A 16550-nucleotide genomic window follows, 5' to 3' on the forward strand; every position below is an offset into this window, starting at 1 on the left:
AACTTCCCTTGCTGCAATTTAAAGCCCATTGCTTCTTGTCCTATCCTCAGAGGTTAAGAAAAACAATTTTTCTTCCTCCTCCTTGTAACAACCTTTTACATACTTGAAAACTTATGTCCCCTCTCAGTCTTCTCTTTTCCAGACTAAACAAACCTAATTTTTTCAATCTTCCCTCATAGGTAATGTTTTCTAGACCTTTAATAATTTTTGTTGCTCTTCTCTGGACTCTCTACAATTTGTCAACATCTTTCCTGAAATGTGGCGCCCAGAACAGGACACAATACTCCAGTTGAGGCCTAATCAGAGCAGAGTAGAGCGGAAGAATTACTTCTTGTGTCTTGCTTACATCCCTGAATGATGTTCGCTTTTTTTTGCAACAGCGTTACACTGTTGACTCATTTAGCTCATGGTCCACTATGATCACCAGATCCCTTTCCACAGCATTCCTTCCTAGGCAGTCATTTCCTATTTTGTATGTGTGCAACTTGTTGTTCCTTCCCAAATGGAGTACTTTGCATTTGTCCTTATTGAATTTCATCTTATTTATTTCAGACCATTTCTCCAGTTTGTCATGATCATTTTCAATTTTAATCCTATCCTCCAAAGCACTTACAACCCCTCCCAGCTTGGTAACATCCGCAAACTTTGTAAGTATAATCTGTATGCCATTATCTAAATCATTGATGAAGATATTAAACAGATCTGGACCCAGAACTGATCCCTGCGGAACCCCACTCGTTATGCCCTTCCAGCATGACTGTGAACCACTGATAATTACTCACTGGGAATGGTTTTCCAACCAGTTTTGCACCCACCTTATAGTAGCTCCATCTAGGTAGGGTTACCATATTTAAAAAATAAAAGAGAAGAGGACACGCCACGGGGCCCTGGCCCCGCCCCTTCCCACCCCCGCCCCAACTGCGCCCCTTCCCCGCCCCAACTCCGCCCATTCCCCAAAGTTCCCGCCCTAACTCCCCCTCCTCCCTCCCAGCCATGCAAAAAGGGCTGCCCAAGCGCTACCAGCTTCACGGTTTGCCAGGCAGCCTCCAGACCCTGCGCCCCCGGCCGGCACTTCCCCAGCACAGCTAGAGCCCGGGAGGGGAAGCGCCCAGCCGGGGGTGCAGGGTCTGGAGGCTGCCCGGCAAACCCGTGAAGCCGGTAGTGCTCGGGCTTCGGGCAGCCCCTGTATCTCCGGACCCTGCGCTCCCAGCTGGGCACTTTCCCTCCCGGGCTCCAGCTGCTGTGCTCCTCCCCTGACTCTTTGGCTCTGTTTAAGAGCCGAGCTGCCCGAGCCAGTGCTACCGACTTCAGGCAGCCCCCTTGCCTCCAAACCCTGCGCCACCGGAGTAGAGCAGCTGGAGCCCGGGAAGGGAAGTGCCCGGCCGGCGGCTCGGGGTCCGGAGGCACGGGGGCTGCTCGAAGCCGGCAGCGCTGGCTCGGGCAGCTTGGCTCTTAAACAGAACCGAAGTCTGAGTCAGGGGAGGAGCAGAGCAGCCGCGGGAGAGGAAGTGCCCGGACAGTATTTTTCCCGGACTCGTTCGGCTTTTTAGCAATTCCCCCCGGGGGTTTGATTGCCGAAAAGCTGGACATGTCCGGGAAAAACCGGACATATGGTAACCCTACATCTAGGTTGCATTTCCCTAGTTTGTTTATAAGAAGGTCACACGAGATAGTATCAAAAGCTTTACTAAAGTAAAGATATACCACGTCTACATCTTCCTCCCCATCCACAAGGCTTGTTACCCTGTCAAAGAAAGCTATCAGGTTGGTTTGACACAATTTGTTTTTGACAAATCCATGCTGACTGTTACTTATCACCTTAATGTAAAACTTTAGGACTGAGTGGACTTTCTAGGCTCTACTTCTTGTTCAGCCAATCACTCAGACAAACAAGTTTGTTTACATTTTTAGGAGATAATGCTGCCCGCTTTTTGTTACAATGTCACCTGAAAGTGAGAATAGGCGTTTGTATGGCACTGTTGTAGCCAGCATCACAAAATATTTATGTGCCAGATGCGCTAAAGATTCATATGTCCCGTCGTGCTTCAACCATCATTCCAGGGGATATGCGTCCATGCTGATGTTTTTGAGTGCAGTTATATAATATACAAAATCTACATTTGTAAGTTGCACTTTCACAACAGATTGCACTACAGTACTTGTATGAGGTGAATTGAAAAATACTATTTCTTTTATCATTTTTACAGTGCAAAAATTTGTAATAAAATAGACAGTGATTTCAATTACAACACAGAATACAATATATATGAAAATGTAGAAAAACATACAAAATATTTAATAAATTTAAATTGGCATTCTATTTTTAACAGTGTGATTAAAACTGTGATTAATTTTTTTGAGTTAATCGTGTGAGTTAAAAATATGGTTGCCTAACCAAGATTATGCTGTGATCTCCAAAGGACCTCCGCTCTCTCTGCAACATGAAGCAAACTGCCTTTGTCTTCCTCCCATACAGGGGCACTCTGAATCCAGCAGCTTTTCTAAGGGACCTGGATGCTACTGCTTTCACATTTCCTGTTCTCTGGTTCTTCCCCAGTCAGAAATGCTCCAGAGTATTACATGACGAAGTACACAAGAGCTGAATGAAGCAGCACCTGAGGTTTAGCAGAGAAACTGCTAGACCTGTTTAATCCTGCAAATTGGGCTCTCAATAGGTAAGTGGAAGATCCACAGGGAACCTGGGGCCTGTTACAGGATCATAAAAAGGGAAAATTCTCATTTCCAAGAAGAGCAATTGCTGATATTTTTACCTGGTTTGCACACCCTGCTTCTCTTGATTCGTATTGCAGCAATACAAACCAACTGGGGAAAAAGGTAAAGGAGAGGCCCAAGCACAAGAAGAACTATAAAGGGTGACTAGCATTAGGCAGAGTGGTGCATCAAGCTAGAAAGAGGTGCAGCTCTGAGAAAATTACAGCCCAAAGCACAAACTGTAAGCATTTGGCCACTCATCAAAAAACAAAAAAAAGAAAAAAAAATCTAGCCACCAGGTCATGCTTCTATATAGGAAGCAAGAACATACTTCACTTGTGGCAGAGGGTTAAAAGAATTTTAAAAGTCTTACCCATTATTAAATGGAATTTTAGCAGCACCTCTGCCAAAACAATCAACTAAGTTGATGGTTTTGTGTATACTTATTTGCAAAATACTTTTTCTTAAGTACAATTTCGGGGAAGTCAGGGAGGAGTTCTGCATTAAGATATAGGAAGAAGAAATCCCTTTGGTTTATTTAGCAGAACACACTTTGGTTACTTTAATTTCTCAAAGTTTCTATCCATACGAAACCAAAACTACCTCATCTCTCATTTTAATGCATCCACTGGAGCCTTTTTAATGTAATTATGGTATTTCCATACATCTCACTTCTATTTATAGTACTGTATAAAATACATAACTACAATTTTATGCAGCATTGCTCATACAAAAGCATCATTAATGACAGCACATATTATTCTAGTCAATTCATAAAGGTAAATTAAAATATGCCAGAGGCAACATCTATAGATGTAATAGGACAGAGGTGAGGAGGGAAAATGGCCAAGTTTCAGGGAGAATGATTGAGCAAAAGAAGAGTGGGATAATATATTATATAAAGAAGGTTAAGAGTCTCAGAACAAGGAAGAAAGATGGATCTTAAGATAAGATTTGCATAGAGACAGATTAAATCAGGTTCTGCTCCAGATGGTGAGGTTACAGTGACTGTTGTGGGGGGGTGGGGGGGAGGAAGAGGAGAACCAAGGAAGCTTCAGAAACAGGCTAAGGATCAGAAAAAAATGGATTAGAGACTGGAAAGGGTTTTGCAAACAAAGACAAAGAATTTTGTGCTGATTTAGAAATGGAGAAGCCAGTGAAGATTTCTGAGAATGCAAGCAATCGTGCTGTGTTTCTGCTTTTGGGTAGACAGAGTGAATGAGATGAGTCACTTTTTGGACAAATTGAGGTCTGAAGGGTTGCAACTTTACGACACAAGGGAAAAGGAAGCACAAATTACAACAGTTGAGGTGAGAGGAAATGAACATAAGACTAAGCTTTTCTGCAGAGAAGTAGTGAGTGTAGGATCTGATGGAAATGTAAACAAACAATAGATTCGTGAAATGTGGGTGGCCAAAATCAACTCAAAGTGTGGGGTGAATTAGAGGATGAAGGTGAAGAGGGAGAAGCAGATACTATGATTTGGGAGGTGGTGTTCTTATCAATAACAGTTTTGATTTATTGAGCTGAAAGAATTTATGCCAAAGACTGGAACTGAAAATGTTAAAGGGAGAAGATGTGAGAAAAGAAATGAAACACCAAAGGGAATACCAACTTGGGCATCAGTTTTACAAAGGTAAGTATAAAAACATACCACAAACTGTGAGCATTTTCAAGATACCTAATTTTTTAGTCCAAGTGGAGTACTCAAAATTCTGGTGCCAGTTTTTCTTTACTCTATAGGGCCACCAGCTGAGAGGCATGGTAGACTTGCTTATAATCACATTATTGGATCACCAAAATGGGGTCAATGTAATTGTGCAGTAACCTGACAAAATTCTACAAATTCTTGAAGCATCCCACACATTGCCCAGGGGCAGGAATGGGGTGATCCAATACTTTTCAGCATATGGTACTATAAATCCCATGAGATGACGTAAACTTAATGGTAAGACTTTTGAGTTTATAGCAGGAAAAGTACTGGAATTATATATACTATTCAACAGTACCAAAGATACTGCACAGAAGTGAAAAAGCATCCATGCTTGTGAGGAAGCTGTATTGGTACACCCCACAACAACATATAATTAGGCAATTTCTTACCAAAACAATCCCCTGAGAAGGTGATGCAGTAACAGAAAGAAGACAATGTTGAAAACACAAGGAAAATACTGTAAACATTTCAACAATTCTATGATTCTACTGAGGAACATAAATAACAAGGTTTATACAGAAGAGAGAGAGAGAGAAGTGCAGAGAGAAAACCAGATGACAAAAACAAACAAAAAACAAAACAAAACAAAATCAAGCAGATGCAAAGACCTAATACAAATAACACATGAAGATTCCACTTTGACAACTGATGTCTGAATATGAGTTAACATTGGGGGAAAATGAACTATGACAGGGGCGTTTCTTAGTCTTTAAAATGGCATCACACTTTGATCTCATGTTATATTAAAAGACTTCTGCCATTTTTATATCTATTCTATGTACTTAAGGACTAAAAGAAGAGCATACTGATTTGGGGGTGTCTGTGTGGAAATGGTCCAACTTGTTTATAATAAGGAGGAATAGGATGAAAGTGAGAACTAGAAAAATGTAGCTGACTATCAAGACAAGTGTCATAACAATAAGACCTATTAGTCTACTGAAATAGTTTCCCAAGGCAAATTGTTAATGTGCCAGTGCTTGAGTCAGTAACATAGGACACAAAGCACTAAAGAATAACAACAAAGGTGGAAAAGGAGTAAATGAGTTGACCAATTAGGTCTTTTCCATGTTTAACTTTTATGAAATAATGTTGTTCTACTTTTATTAACATCAAATTTATTAAAATGCAGATCCAAACTCAATATTTTGTCTTATCCAGAATAATTCTTAGAACTTAAAACAATTAGTCTTTGAATATGTTGTAAATATATTCACAGTATAACAGGGTGTTGGTAGCTGGAGGCTAGTAGTCATTAATGTATGATTTGAGTTGAGTTTTCTGAACTGTAAATCACAGAACAAATATTAAAGAAATATTGCACATTCAACTGCAGGTACTGATCCACGTGCATAAGGAAAAAAATTCCTTATGTAAAACACTTTTCCAAATACAGTTACAAAAGGTGTTAATCCAAATGGGTTGTTATAGACAAAAGCACCTGAACAGATTTAACATATCCACTCATTTTAAACTGAAAGCTACTTAATTAATGCTTTCCAGTGCCCAGATTGCACAGGTAGTTCCTCATATTCATACTATAACAACTGGTGCTAAAGAGAATAATGACAATCAATCAGATATTTGAATTACATATTGTGGATAGGCATTCAAAATGATGTAAGAGCAAAGCAGGTTTGAAATTAGGCATATTAAAGGAAAGGGCATTTTCAAACCTATTTTGGTCTAATTCTACAGTTCTAGTCATATTTGCTGTAGTTTTCTTATACTTATGTAAACAATAGTCACATAAACTTGAACATTCTAAGCCACTTAGAAAACAACAGCTTATTAGACAACGGTTACTCTTCTACCAGAACAGTCTAACCTACCTAAATAGTTTGGGAGGCAAGATGCTGAATCGTGTCTTGTCTAAAATTTTCCTGATTCTGTTTCTTCCGCCAGATACAGTGTTTGCTTTGATTTTCTTGTTTCCTTTCTCGCATGGAAACATCTGTTCCATATCTCCGGGCATATCTGGGATGGAGTAGCGATTACTTTTCTTTTCTGCAATTTTTGGAATATGGGGGACTCCATTTTTCTCCTGTCCTATCCTGCTAAGCAGCTCTTTAAACACTGTAAAAGAAGATAAACCTATTATAATTTATTTTTACCTCCTGGAAAGCTTGTTCTTTTAATCCTTCTTCCCATCCTCACCTACCACCATAAAAGAAATACTGAATAGTATAGTTGTTAACATGCACTCTGGCAATATGGTCAATTTAATATTCCTTTCCTCTTCCACTGAAATCAAGTGGAGTTTCGCTATTGAATTCAATGGGAGAGAGAGTAGGCCCTAAATAACTAATGGAAAACAGACTGCAAAGAGAAAAATACTGCATTGGAGGGAATTTCCAACCACAAATTAAGAAATGAAGTAGAAGAAATGTCATCATTTTCACTTTTCTTATTAATAAACATTAAAACACATTTCATAAAACTTTGCTAACATCCACTACGGACAATTAGCTAGACAAAAGGGGAAACATTACATTTACATTAATCAACGTTTTTGTCTATATCTGTTAGGTAATGGGATGTAGATGGTTTTCTTAAGAACAACCACAAGACTGACTGGCACTTCTTTTATCTTCATTGATATTATCAAATATATTCCACATCCAATATTCTTTTACACTTATCAGATTTAACTGGTCAACTGGTAACAATGATATTTCCAGAAAACACCATTCCATGGGGAAAAAAGTTATACCTATTTTATGTGTTTCTGTTATATAACATAAAACCCTGCCCTTCAAAGCTGTACATGAATTCCTGCCAAGCAGTTTATCTTTTTTAGATCTTTGAGGTTGCTGACATCAGAGAAATGTAGTGTTTTCAGTTGAACACACATGGCTGTGCTCACTGAAACAGAACTTACAGCTGCACAGTGCTGATTACTTGTGTTTTCCACCCAAACCAGGCAGGCAGCACATACTATGCACAAATACCAAATCAAATTGCATGCTTTTATTACATAGCAAAATTTAGGACTGTGCACCTTTGTAGAAGAAATTCAGGTGTGAGCGTGGGGATTCACTGATATATTCTCTGATAACTCACTAGCATGATATTAGGCATTTAGCACTCTATTCAAAAATTAGAATAGCAAATACAGTCTTTGCAAAGGGCTTTAGCTGATGGATTTGTTAAAATACGTCAAGCAGCGGACAGAGTAAGCACCTTGAATATCTAGCAACAATAAAAAGGGCTCATAATCCACGCATATACATTTATATGGACAGTGCTGTAATTCTGAACAGATAATCAGAGAGAGCTAGACCAGCCTGAGGTTTTTTTTCCCACTGACTTGGTTGCAGCTATGTTTCATGTTCATATGAATATGTTAACTTTCAGCGGAAGGTTGTACAAGTTGGTGTACTGCTGCATGTCACCTTGTATTAGCATACGTTATTTGATGAAAGGGGTTTTTTAAAATTATTTTTGTCCTCATTTTGTTTGTAACAATATGCTATAGTTAAGTTCATGCCACTTTTTGACCTCTATAGGGATGTAAAGAAAAAAAATTAAAAACAGAAAATCAATAGTGAATAGGAGACAAGTAATTAGAAGCAGCAGATGAGACCCAGGAGAGGAAAAGACCACCAGCAACCTCAGATATAACATGAGTCAAAGAAAAGAAACCATGTATGTTTAGGGAGCATCTTGTTCTTACTGCAGTGGTATTTGTGTTGTTAGATGCAGACCATGTATGCCCTGGGTTATGGAAAACTAACAGATATTTTGACCGAGATTTTAAGAAGTTATTTGTTTAGAAAAATGACAATTTAAAGCTAAAATCGATATTGCACATATACTTGATACATTCCCTATTTTCTCTTTCAGATGTAACAGATGTTATGGCGCTCACACCCATTATTAAAAGTTTATTTTTAAAAACCTGATTTTACATCTTTCGCTATTTCTTGTCAAAACAGGTGACAGAGAGGCCCAAAAAAGCTGCTTAAATGGTCATATGAGGATTTCCCAGGGAGCACAGAGCTGGTTATGCTGCCTCTACCCCTGCCTCCATCCCCATGCAGACCCTGGTATAGGGGGAGTACCCAGGCAAAAAAGGGACTTGGCCTCTGTGCTCTGGTGATCATCAACCCCTAGAATGGCACCTTGGGGTCATAGGCAAATGGGTGGAACTTAGAGCAGCCCTGAGGCCTTCAGGATTGGGAACTTTGTCTTCTTTCTCACATGTAAGGTATATTGGCTATGCAAGTCTACTCACCAAAAATGTTTGTTTTTACAGTAATGGAAAGATGAGTATTGTTCCGCAAGATTTCAACAGCTTTTACAAATGTAATGTTCTCAAAGTTCTGTCCATTTACTTCCATTATCTTTTAGGAGAAAGAGAAAAAAACTGAATTTTTAGATTAAATGTCACAAAACGTTTTCCATTCTCTAAATTTATTTAAACTATTTAATATTATAAAAAGATACAATAAATGCTTCAGAAGTTACAATACTGCTACATATCAGAGTGGTATTATGAAAACATGCATTACTAAATATCCTAATAAATTAGCTGCTACAATTTAAATACAAGTATGACCTATAAACATGTCGGACTTTGTTGCACCCAGAATGGGAACTGAAGTCTTTTAGTGGCCCAGCTGAAGAGGTAGGGCCAGAAAGGCCCAGAGAAGCAGAGAGTCTTCAGGGAGGGAGCTCTGGTGGATGTGATCCCACACCAGGGCCAGGACTGCTTAAAGAGCAGGAATAATTTGAGGGAGCCCAGAAGGGGCTGAGAGACAGTTTGGCCAGGGTACTGTGATAAGCCCTGCTGGACTGATTGAAGAGTAAGCCCCAGGATGGGGCCACAGATCGAAGGACCTTACAGAGGGTAATGAAATAGGCCCCCTATTGGACTTATGTCCCGAAAGGAGTTTGCTTTGCTTTTATCACCCAAACAGACTGTGTCTGACTTGGTCGTAGGACTGAGTCAGCAAAGACCCACCACAAACAGAGTGTGTGCAGACACACGCACTTGGCCAGGGGGCACTCGCGAGAGTGAGTGTACTCCATTACAACCCTTTTTAACAATTTTCCTAAAACAAACCATGATTAGGATATTTTGGGGTTTTTTTCATATATATTTTAACTGTAGAAGAGAACTGCAGATGCAAACCGTAAATCCTTAAAATACTACATAGTTTGGTAAACACAGTGAGCAAGTTAGTAATATTTTAAGTCTTATATTTCAGACAAATGTTATCTGGCATTTACTGTACTTGGTTAAACCAGGAGGGATTTTTATTAAAATTACATCTGAAACATCAATAATTTTATGCACTTTCTTACCTGATCACCACGCTTCAGTCCAGCTTCTGCTGCTTTGCTGCCTGTTTCTACAGTCTCTACAAAAATGCCAAAACCCTTGTCGCTTCCTCCAACTAGACAGAAAAAGAGTGGCGAGTCTCTGGAAGGTTTCTGCAAAGTAATTTGCCTCCACTTTGCTTTGGCGGCACAGGCAATATTCAACAATCTGAGGTGACCCTTCATTTTCTGTAAATCAAAAGACACACAAAGGAATGCAATGTTTCTTCATCTCGAATTGGAAGAATGACTGAAAAGAACAATGCCACAGAAAAAAGAATCTATGAACTTAAGGAACCAATTCTTACTTAAAAAAAAACCCCAAACCCTGTTCTTTCTTGAAATACCATCAAGGGATAGAAATTAGTAGTCTATACCATTTTACTGTTTGATTCTGTACAACCATATGTAAAATTTAGACAAATAGGACTCTGTTAAAAGCTAAATATAGATGGTCTTCTTCTAGCCCAAGGACTTTTAAAAAGATTCTTAAATCACAGATGGAAAAAAAAAAAAAAAAAACCCTCATTGGAAAGCATGACACTGATAGTTTTTAGTCCTACCGTATCTTCCAACTTTTTTTCAAATTCTTCTAGAAACCGTGTCATAGCGGGATCTCCTTCAAAATCATTAAAATGATTGTTCACCCACAATAAGACCACTCTGGTGACCTTCAGAAACAAGATAAACATGAGGGTGTATTTTGGATGGGTTGGTTTTGGAGTTGATAGTAAGGAAAAAGAGATGATGTACAATGTAAACACATTTGTTTATGTGGATTTAATCTGATTGCCATTATTTTCTACATTGATGTTACACAGGTTTTTCATAGAAGTAAACCAAAAGCAGAGGTCACTCTTAGTGCTTTTATACCATCCCGGAGTCATTTTCCTCCACTGCACAATTAAACTGATCAGAAAAGGAAAAATCAAATTGGAACTGAGGGTCTGGACTACTATCTACAGTCACACAAAGTCAACGCCAATTAATTTCCCTTCTAGTACTTTTAGTTTTGCTTAATTCAGAAACCTTCCACTTTTCAAATTGCCACTGTGAATGGTCCATTCTTTAAGCATAATTTCTAGGAAATGTATAGTAATGATAAAACATTACATCCCAAGAACCTTCATCTCCATTTTTTGACAATGCAGTTGACTGTGCTACAGAATTACTATACAACTCTCATAGTCAGCCTGTCAATTACTCAATCTCTATTAAACAAAAGTGCTCAACAATTACAGCAGTTTCTTTTGTCTAAAAATAAATTACTTCCTATTTTATTTGCTGAGACAGTTTTCTTTCTTTGCAAGTCCACAAAAAAGTTGCTGTATGCAAAAGTGCTTGTAATTTCACATTGGCAAAAATGTTATCCAACCCAGACCTTCGGCCCAAGTCATTTTTAGTATCTATATCTATATACAGCCCGTTTTGAAGTCACTCTTCATTATGCACAGAAAAGACAAATCTTGAAAGTGCTTGACATTTGTGTGACATACCCAGGGCACAATCCAGATTAATGAGTAGCTGTGTCACCCCTGCCTTCTAGCCTGGGGTGTCCTTTACAATGCTTTGCTGCTGTAGCTTCCAGTCTGGATTGCTCACAAACAGCCTCCGGCATTGAAGTCACCTTCTGTTATGTCTGTGTGTATACTGCAGCCAGTACATAGGCTCTTACAAGCTTGAATTATACTACAGGGTGACCCCAACACACTCCCAGAGTCCCAGATTTTTCCCCTGAAATGTTTGCCCTGTACTGCCCAGCTCTCTCCTGGACAATACAAATTTACATAGGTCTGTTATTTCATCAATGGGAATATTATGCACATATTTTATCATCCCAAATGGAGTTTCCCAAACACTTAAATTTAAACACACTGGATTAAATAAAACAATAAAACAAATTTATTCACTACAAAGAGATAGATTTTAAATGAATACAAGTAACAAGGTATAAGAGTCAGAAATGGTTACAAGAAAAATAAAGAATACAGACAACTAATGCCTAACTTAACAAACTATCTTAAATTGAAAGCGAAGTTCTTCTCAGCACCTGCACTCAATAGTCTTAGTGGCCAAACTTCTTAGGCCAGGACCCCTTCTTCTGTTTAATGGCTGCTTTCTTTGTTCCTTCTAGTGCAGTGAATCAATCGACAAAGAGCGAGAGCAAGAGAGGAGAGGTGCCCTGGGGTGTCTGTCCTCCCTTTTATAGTGTCAGTCCCCTCCCACTTGGAAAACATTTCCAGATGAGATTCAGGATGACAGGCACTCTGTATGGAAGGAAACTTCATGCTGTTTCTGTGCTAAGATGTATATTTTTTTCCCCATCCCTTTTCCTGCCAAAAAAAAAAAAAAAAAAAAAAAAAAAAAAAAAAAAGGCCACTTATCAAGTAATGGCCCATCAACCTTGTTTACACCTGGCTGACGTGTCAGCTTGCCCTTTGTCTTTGAGGGACTGGTTTGGCCACTCCGCAGACTTCCCTGGAAAACATACTTTTAGTCATGACCTCAGCTTAGGGGTTTATAACTTCACATATAATAAAATACTGCTATGTGCATTTTGCCATGACATTATTGATCAGCAAATTTTGAGTTTTTAAATGGTATCTCACAAGCCATACTTTATACAAAGTTTATTACAATAGAGTATAGGATGTGGACACGGGAGTATATTCTGTCACAATATGGAGTAGTCCTGTCAGACAGACTACTAAGATCATGTGGCAGTTATTTCAGATGTTCTCTGTGGACAATTTTCACATTTTTAATTAAAAAAAAAAGTAAGATTAATTGTCAAAATGCATGGCACAAAAAAGGGAGAAAGAACAACAACATGAAACAGTTGAAAAGCACAGAAAAGACTCTAATTTTAAATACCAGCTCTTTTGCTGGTCAACAGGTTTTGTTGCAGGTAAACTCGTATATATGAAAAAAGTCAGCTAAGAACATTATTACCATCTTTTTCAAATAGGCTATGAACAAAAACCATCAGACCATATAAGTTTTATTTTGTGTACACGTGAATATTCATACAGAACTTCACTTACTTCCATATACAGAAGTATTGTAATTTCATCAACTGCACCATCTACAACCCTTTTCTGTGGTGGAAGTAAAGTTCAGGTGCACGGTTTGTAGAAAGCTGCTTAAATCAAATGCTCTTGTTGTCTTGAAAATAATGGAAGATAGGTCCAATGCTGTCATGAAAGCAACAGTGATATGCCCAGGAAATCATGGACACTTAATTGCCCTGAATTACTGGCAAAAATGGGTCTTCTGAGAGGGCCGATTGTACCCAGAATATGAGCGAGTACAGTTGAAAATATCTGCTCTATGTGAAATTTGTCAACAATAGGTCTTGACTTAGATTTCAGATACATTGCCATTTACATATTTAGATCAGCAATTACACATTTTAGAGGCTATGATCAGGCATATCTGAATTTAGAATCAAAACTTACATGTGTGCAACTATGTGGAAGAATACCTGTTTATGCTACTGAAATATATTGCTATAAAAATATGTATTTTTAGATTATCATGGAACAGCTAGACTTTATCAGCACCATAAAAAAGGGTTAAAGATTGATAATATTTTCACCACAAAAGCTGGTCTGTTCATTTGACACCAACCTTATCCCGGAGGCTGTCCACTTTAAACCAATCCAGGAGTTTATCCCCAACTTCCAATGGGCTTGATAGAAATGTCCTGTATGTTAAAAGGAAATCTTCTATATAAGTTGGGTCCACAATAGAATGTTCTTCTATTAAATGCATGATGAGTCGCTCAGGTGTTGCCTTAAAAATAGAAGTTCAAAGGGCTTTCAGGAAATATCACACAGTATCATCACCCCAGTGATGATATCCAGGCTTTGAACCACGCATAGTACACTTTTTTTTTTCTTCAAATTATACCAAGTGACTGATAAACGCTTAGAAAGAAAAAGTATCAGTGTGTTTAAGTTCAGTTCACATATTTCAACCTTCCTAAACATTTTGTAGGACTATGCACGATCTTGTCATTTATAATAGCATTTGGTTTGCACAATAACATTCCATCGATTCTTTCGTTTGTTTTAAAATCCCTCTTCTAATCTAACACAACACAGATTAACGAATGTAAAGACACTAACTGGTGGTTTCTAACATAAAATCAGAAAATCTGTACTGAATAGATCCTATTTTATTAATAAGAAGCAGATTTTGTATTTATATAAAAATATAAATCCTTTCTAATCAACTCTCTATTGAGCTGTATTAGGAGAGACAAATGTGAATATATGTTCCAGTTCCCACTGTATTTTCTGACAAATTAACATTTTTAGAGATTGACAGATAGAATATTAAGTAAATAAAGAAAATCACCTTAATAACTATATGTCCTTTCCTGGTTCCACTGCGATCTAGCTCTCTGTGCTCCTTTACCATAACAATTTCTCCTTCTTCCTCAACTTTATGAGTGTTTTTTTCCACATGGTTCAGAATCCGCCAGTAATCCTGCTGAGCTATACAAACAAACTGATCCAGAACAATATGGGGACAATTAATAAACCTGTAGTACATAATCACATCGCCACACACTAAACCTGGGCAAATGTAATGCAATAGTGATAGCATATCATTTGACATCAGTCCAGTCCTGTCCAGTTCCACTAGATATTAAATTGTAAACAGAGTCCAAGTTAAATTGATAATCCCTCATACAGCACTACGATGTTACTGTGCAAAGACCAATCTTAAAAGAGAACTTAGCCTGTAAAAAGTGGAAATGGATATTTTCTGTTTAACTGTTCTTATAGCATTTCAAACACACACAAATACCATGACCTTAAGTGGTAAATAGCTACTTCAGCACAACACAAAAGTTCCTGTTTCGCAGATGACAGCAATGTACAAGAAAATTGTTACAAAATAAGAAGGGAGAACCGACAACTAAGGGCTTGTCTATATGGTGTTTCAGTTTGCACTAGAAGGGTGTAAATTCTAGTCCATACTAGCTTGCTGTGCACTAACTAGCCTGTGTGGACCCTGCTGGCCCACACCAAAAGTTCCCTAGTGGGTGTTAATGTAGCCCTGTAACTTGCACTAGGGAACTTTTAATTAGGGTTGCCAACATTGCATTTCAAAATTAAGGAACTGTTTTTTTTAGCATCCACGTCCTCCCCCTTCTCCTGATATCATCATCATCAATAATAATAATAATAATCAGTACTCACCTACATTCACCAGTGGTATTTCTTGTCGCTTTTTGCAGCAATCAGCAACTCCTGATCTTGGAAAACACCCCTTCTAATAAGGTACTGTTGGCAATCCTACTTTTTAATGCATGCCACCAGGGCCCACATGGGCCATTTAGTGCACAACATGCTAGCGTGCACTGGAATTTACACCCATCTATTGCAGACTAAAGCATTCTGTAAACAAGCCCTAATTTAACAGAGTGCCCACCCTTCCAAATGTCTCACCCCCACCATCAAGTGCCAACTTCCTTTATTCTATTTCCAGAATAAATATCATTATGTTAGATGAAACCATATTATCTTTTTTATTAACCACTTAAAAATGCGAGAAAATTATACACAGGTATAATCTTACCTGACAGTCATCTACTTTGGTCCTAACCACTCCATTCATGTACTGTTTATCCAAAGAAGGGGTAATCCCAAAACTATTTCCCATACAGAGACTTTCAGTTTTCCCATCTGGATGGCTGATTTCCACGGTGCCATTTAAAATAACATACCAAGAATCAAGCTAGAATGAATTTAAAAAAAAAGTGTGGATCTCTCAGCAAGTTCTAATAAGTAAGATGAATTGCTTATCTTCCAGAAGTATTTGCCCATGTGATACTAAACATGCTTTCATTACAATTTTGTAACATTTCATTCAATACAACATGTCAAGAACTGCTGTTTACTGTCCACTGACTTGTAAGCAGTAGGTGAAGGATGAGCCAAAATAAAAAAGTTTATTTCTAGCTTCGCAATCTACCAAGTACTATTAATTTCCAAATATTTGCATGTCCTGTTGCTGCCCTTTTGACAACGAAGCCTATGGTGTGATACTATATTTTTTACATAGGCATTAAAACATGACCACTGGACGCTCAAATTTGCACAAGAGGAGACTTGAGTTAAGCCAGTGGGTAACAATTGCACAAGATCAAACACATTTTTTAAAAGATTACTTCAGAAAAGGAATATTATTTCCTGGGCAGAACATTTTATTTTTTTACTGATAGAAACGATCCATTCTTTTATGACATTATAAATACAATTTTTATAAAATAACCCCTAACTACTAGGTAGCAGTACAAAAATAAATTGCAATATATCAGATTACTGTTCAAGTACTATACATACAAATTGTTTAATGCTATTGTATGTTTAGATTTGAACGTATTAAAATCCTGAGTTTCAGTATCATACAGTGCTTAAATTATGTTATGTGCTGTAACTTACTTCTTGTCCATCTTCAAGTATGATGGCTCCTGCTTGTTCTACCACTTCAAATATCATAACTGAACAAAGCTCTCTTCTTACAGACATGGTCATGTTTGCAAAGGCTGGGAGTTGATGCATAAATTCCAGTAATTGCTCTATTAGATAAAGGAAACATTGATATGAAGACTGCAAGGCCTGTGCCTCTAAGGTACCATACCCCCTGCAGGTATATTAAACCTCAGAGTTAAACGTACTGAAGGAATTACTCAGTGGTATTTCTATCACTATTAGTGCCTGTGGCTAAATGAGCACCGCATGCATTTTACAATCAACATTAATAAAAAGAACCTGGCTTTTCAATC

The 16550-nt window shown here is 38.1% G+C and overlaps 1 protein-coding gene across 12 annotated transcripts in view; it reads right to left on the bottom strand.

Annotated features, from left to right (window-relative positions):
- Positions 1-16550, bottom strand: part of RAPGEF6 (Rap guanine nucleotide exchange factor 6) — a 226793-nt gene that overhangs the window by 50614 nt on the left and 159629 nt on the right. For 8 of the 12 annotated variants that reach the window (XR_004646762.1, XR_004646763.1, XM_034778390.1 and 5 more), the window contains exons 9-16: positions 16207-16343; positions 15341-15499; positions 14111-14263; positions 13379-13543; positions 10312-10419; positions 9734-9937; positions 8661-8769; positions 6256-6499 (exon numbers count right to left, since the gene is read on the bottom strand). Coding sequence is in view for 10 of the 12 variants with exons in the window: in XM_034778390.1 (XP_034634281.1) it covers positions 6256-6499; positions 8661-8769; positions 9734-9937; positions 10312-10419; positions 13379-13543; positions 14111-14263; positions 15341-15499; positions 16207-16343 (1279 nt within the window). In the remaining 2 variants the exon portion in view is untranslated. Of the gene's footprint in view, positions 1-4815; positions 4828-6255; positions 6500-8660; positions 8770-9733; positions 9938-10311; positions 10420-13378; positions 13544-14110; positions 14264-15340; positions 15500-16206; positions 16344-16550 lie in introns of all 12 variants that reach the window. The other 4 variants (XM_034778388.1, XM_034778383.1, XM_034778382.1 and 1 more) reach the window with 1 other exon arrangement.

The sequence above is a fragment of the Trachemys scripta genome, chromosome 8 (genome assembly GCF_013100865.1).
Source record: "Trachemys scripta elegans isolate TJP31775 chromosome 8, CAS_Tse_1.0, whole genome shotgun sequence".
NCBI lineage: Eukaryota > Metazoa > Chordata > Testudines > Emydidae > Trachemys > Trachemys scripta.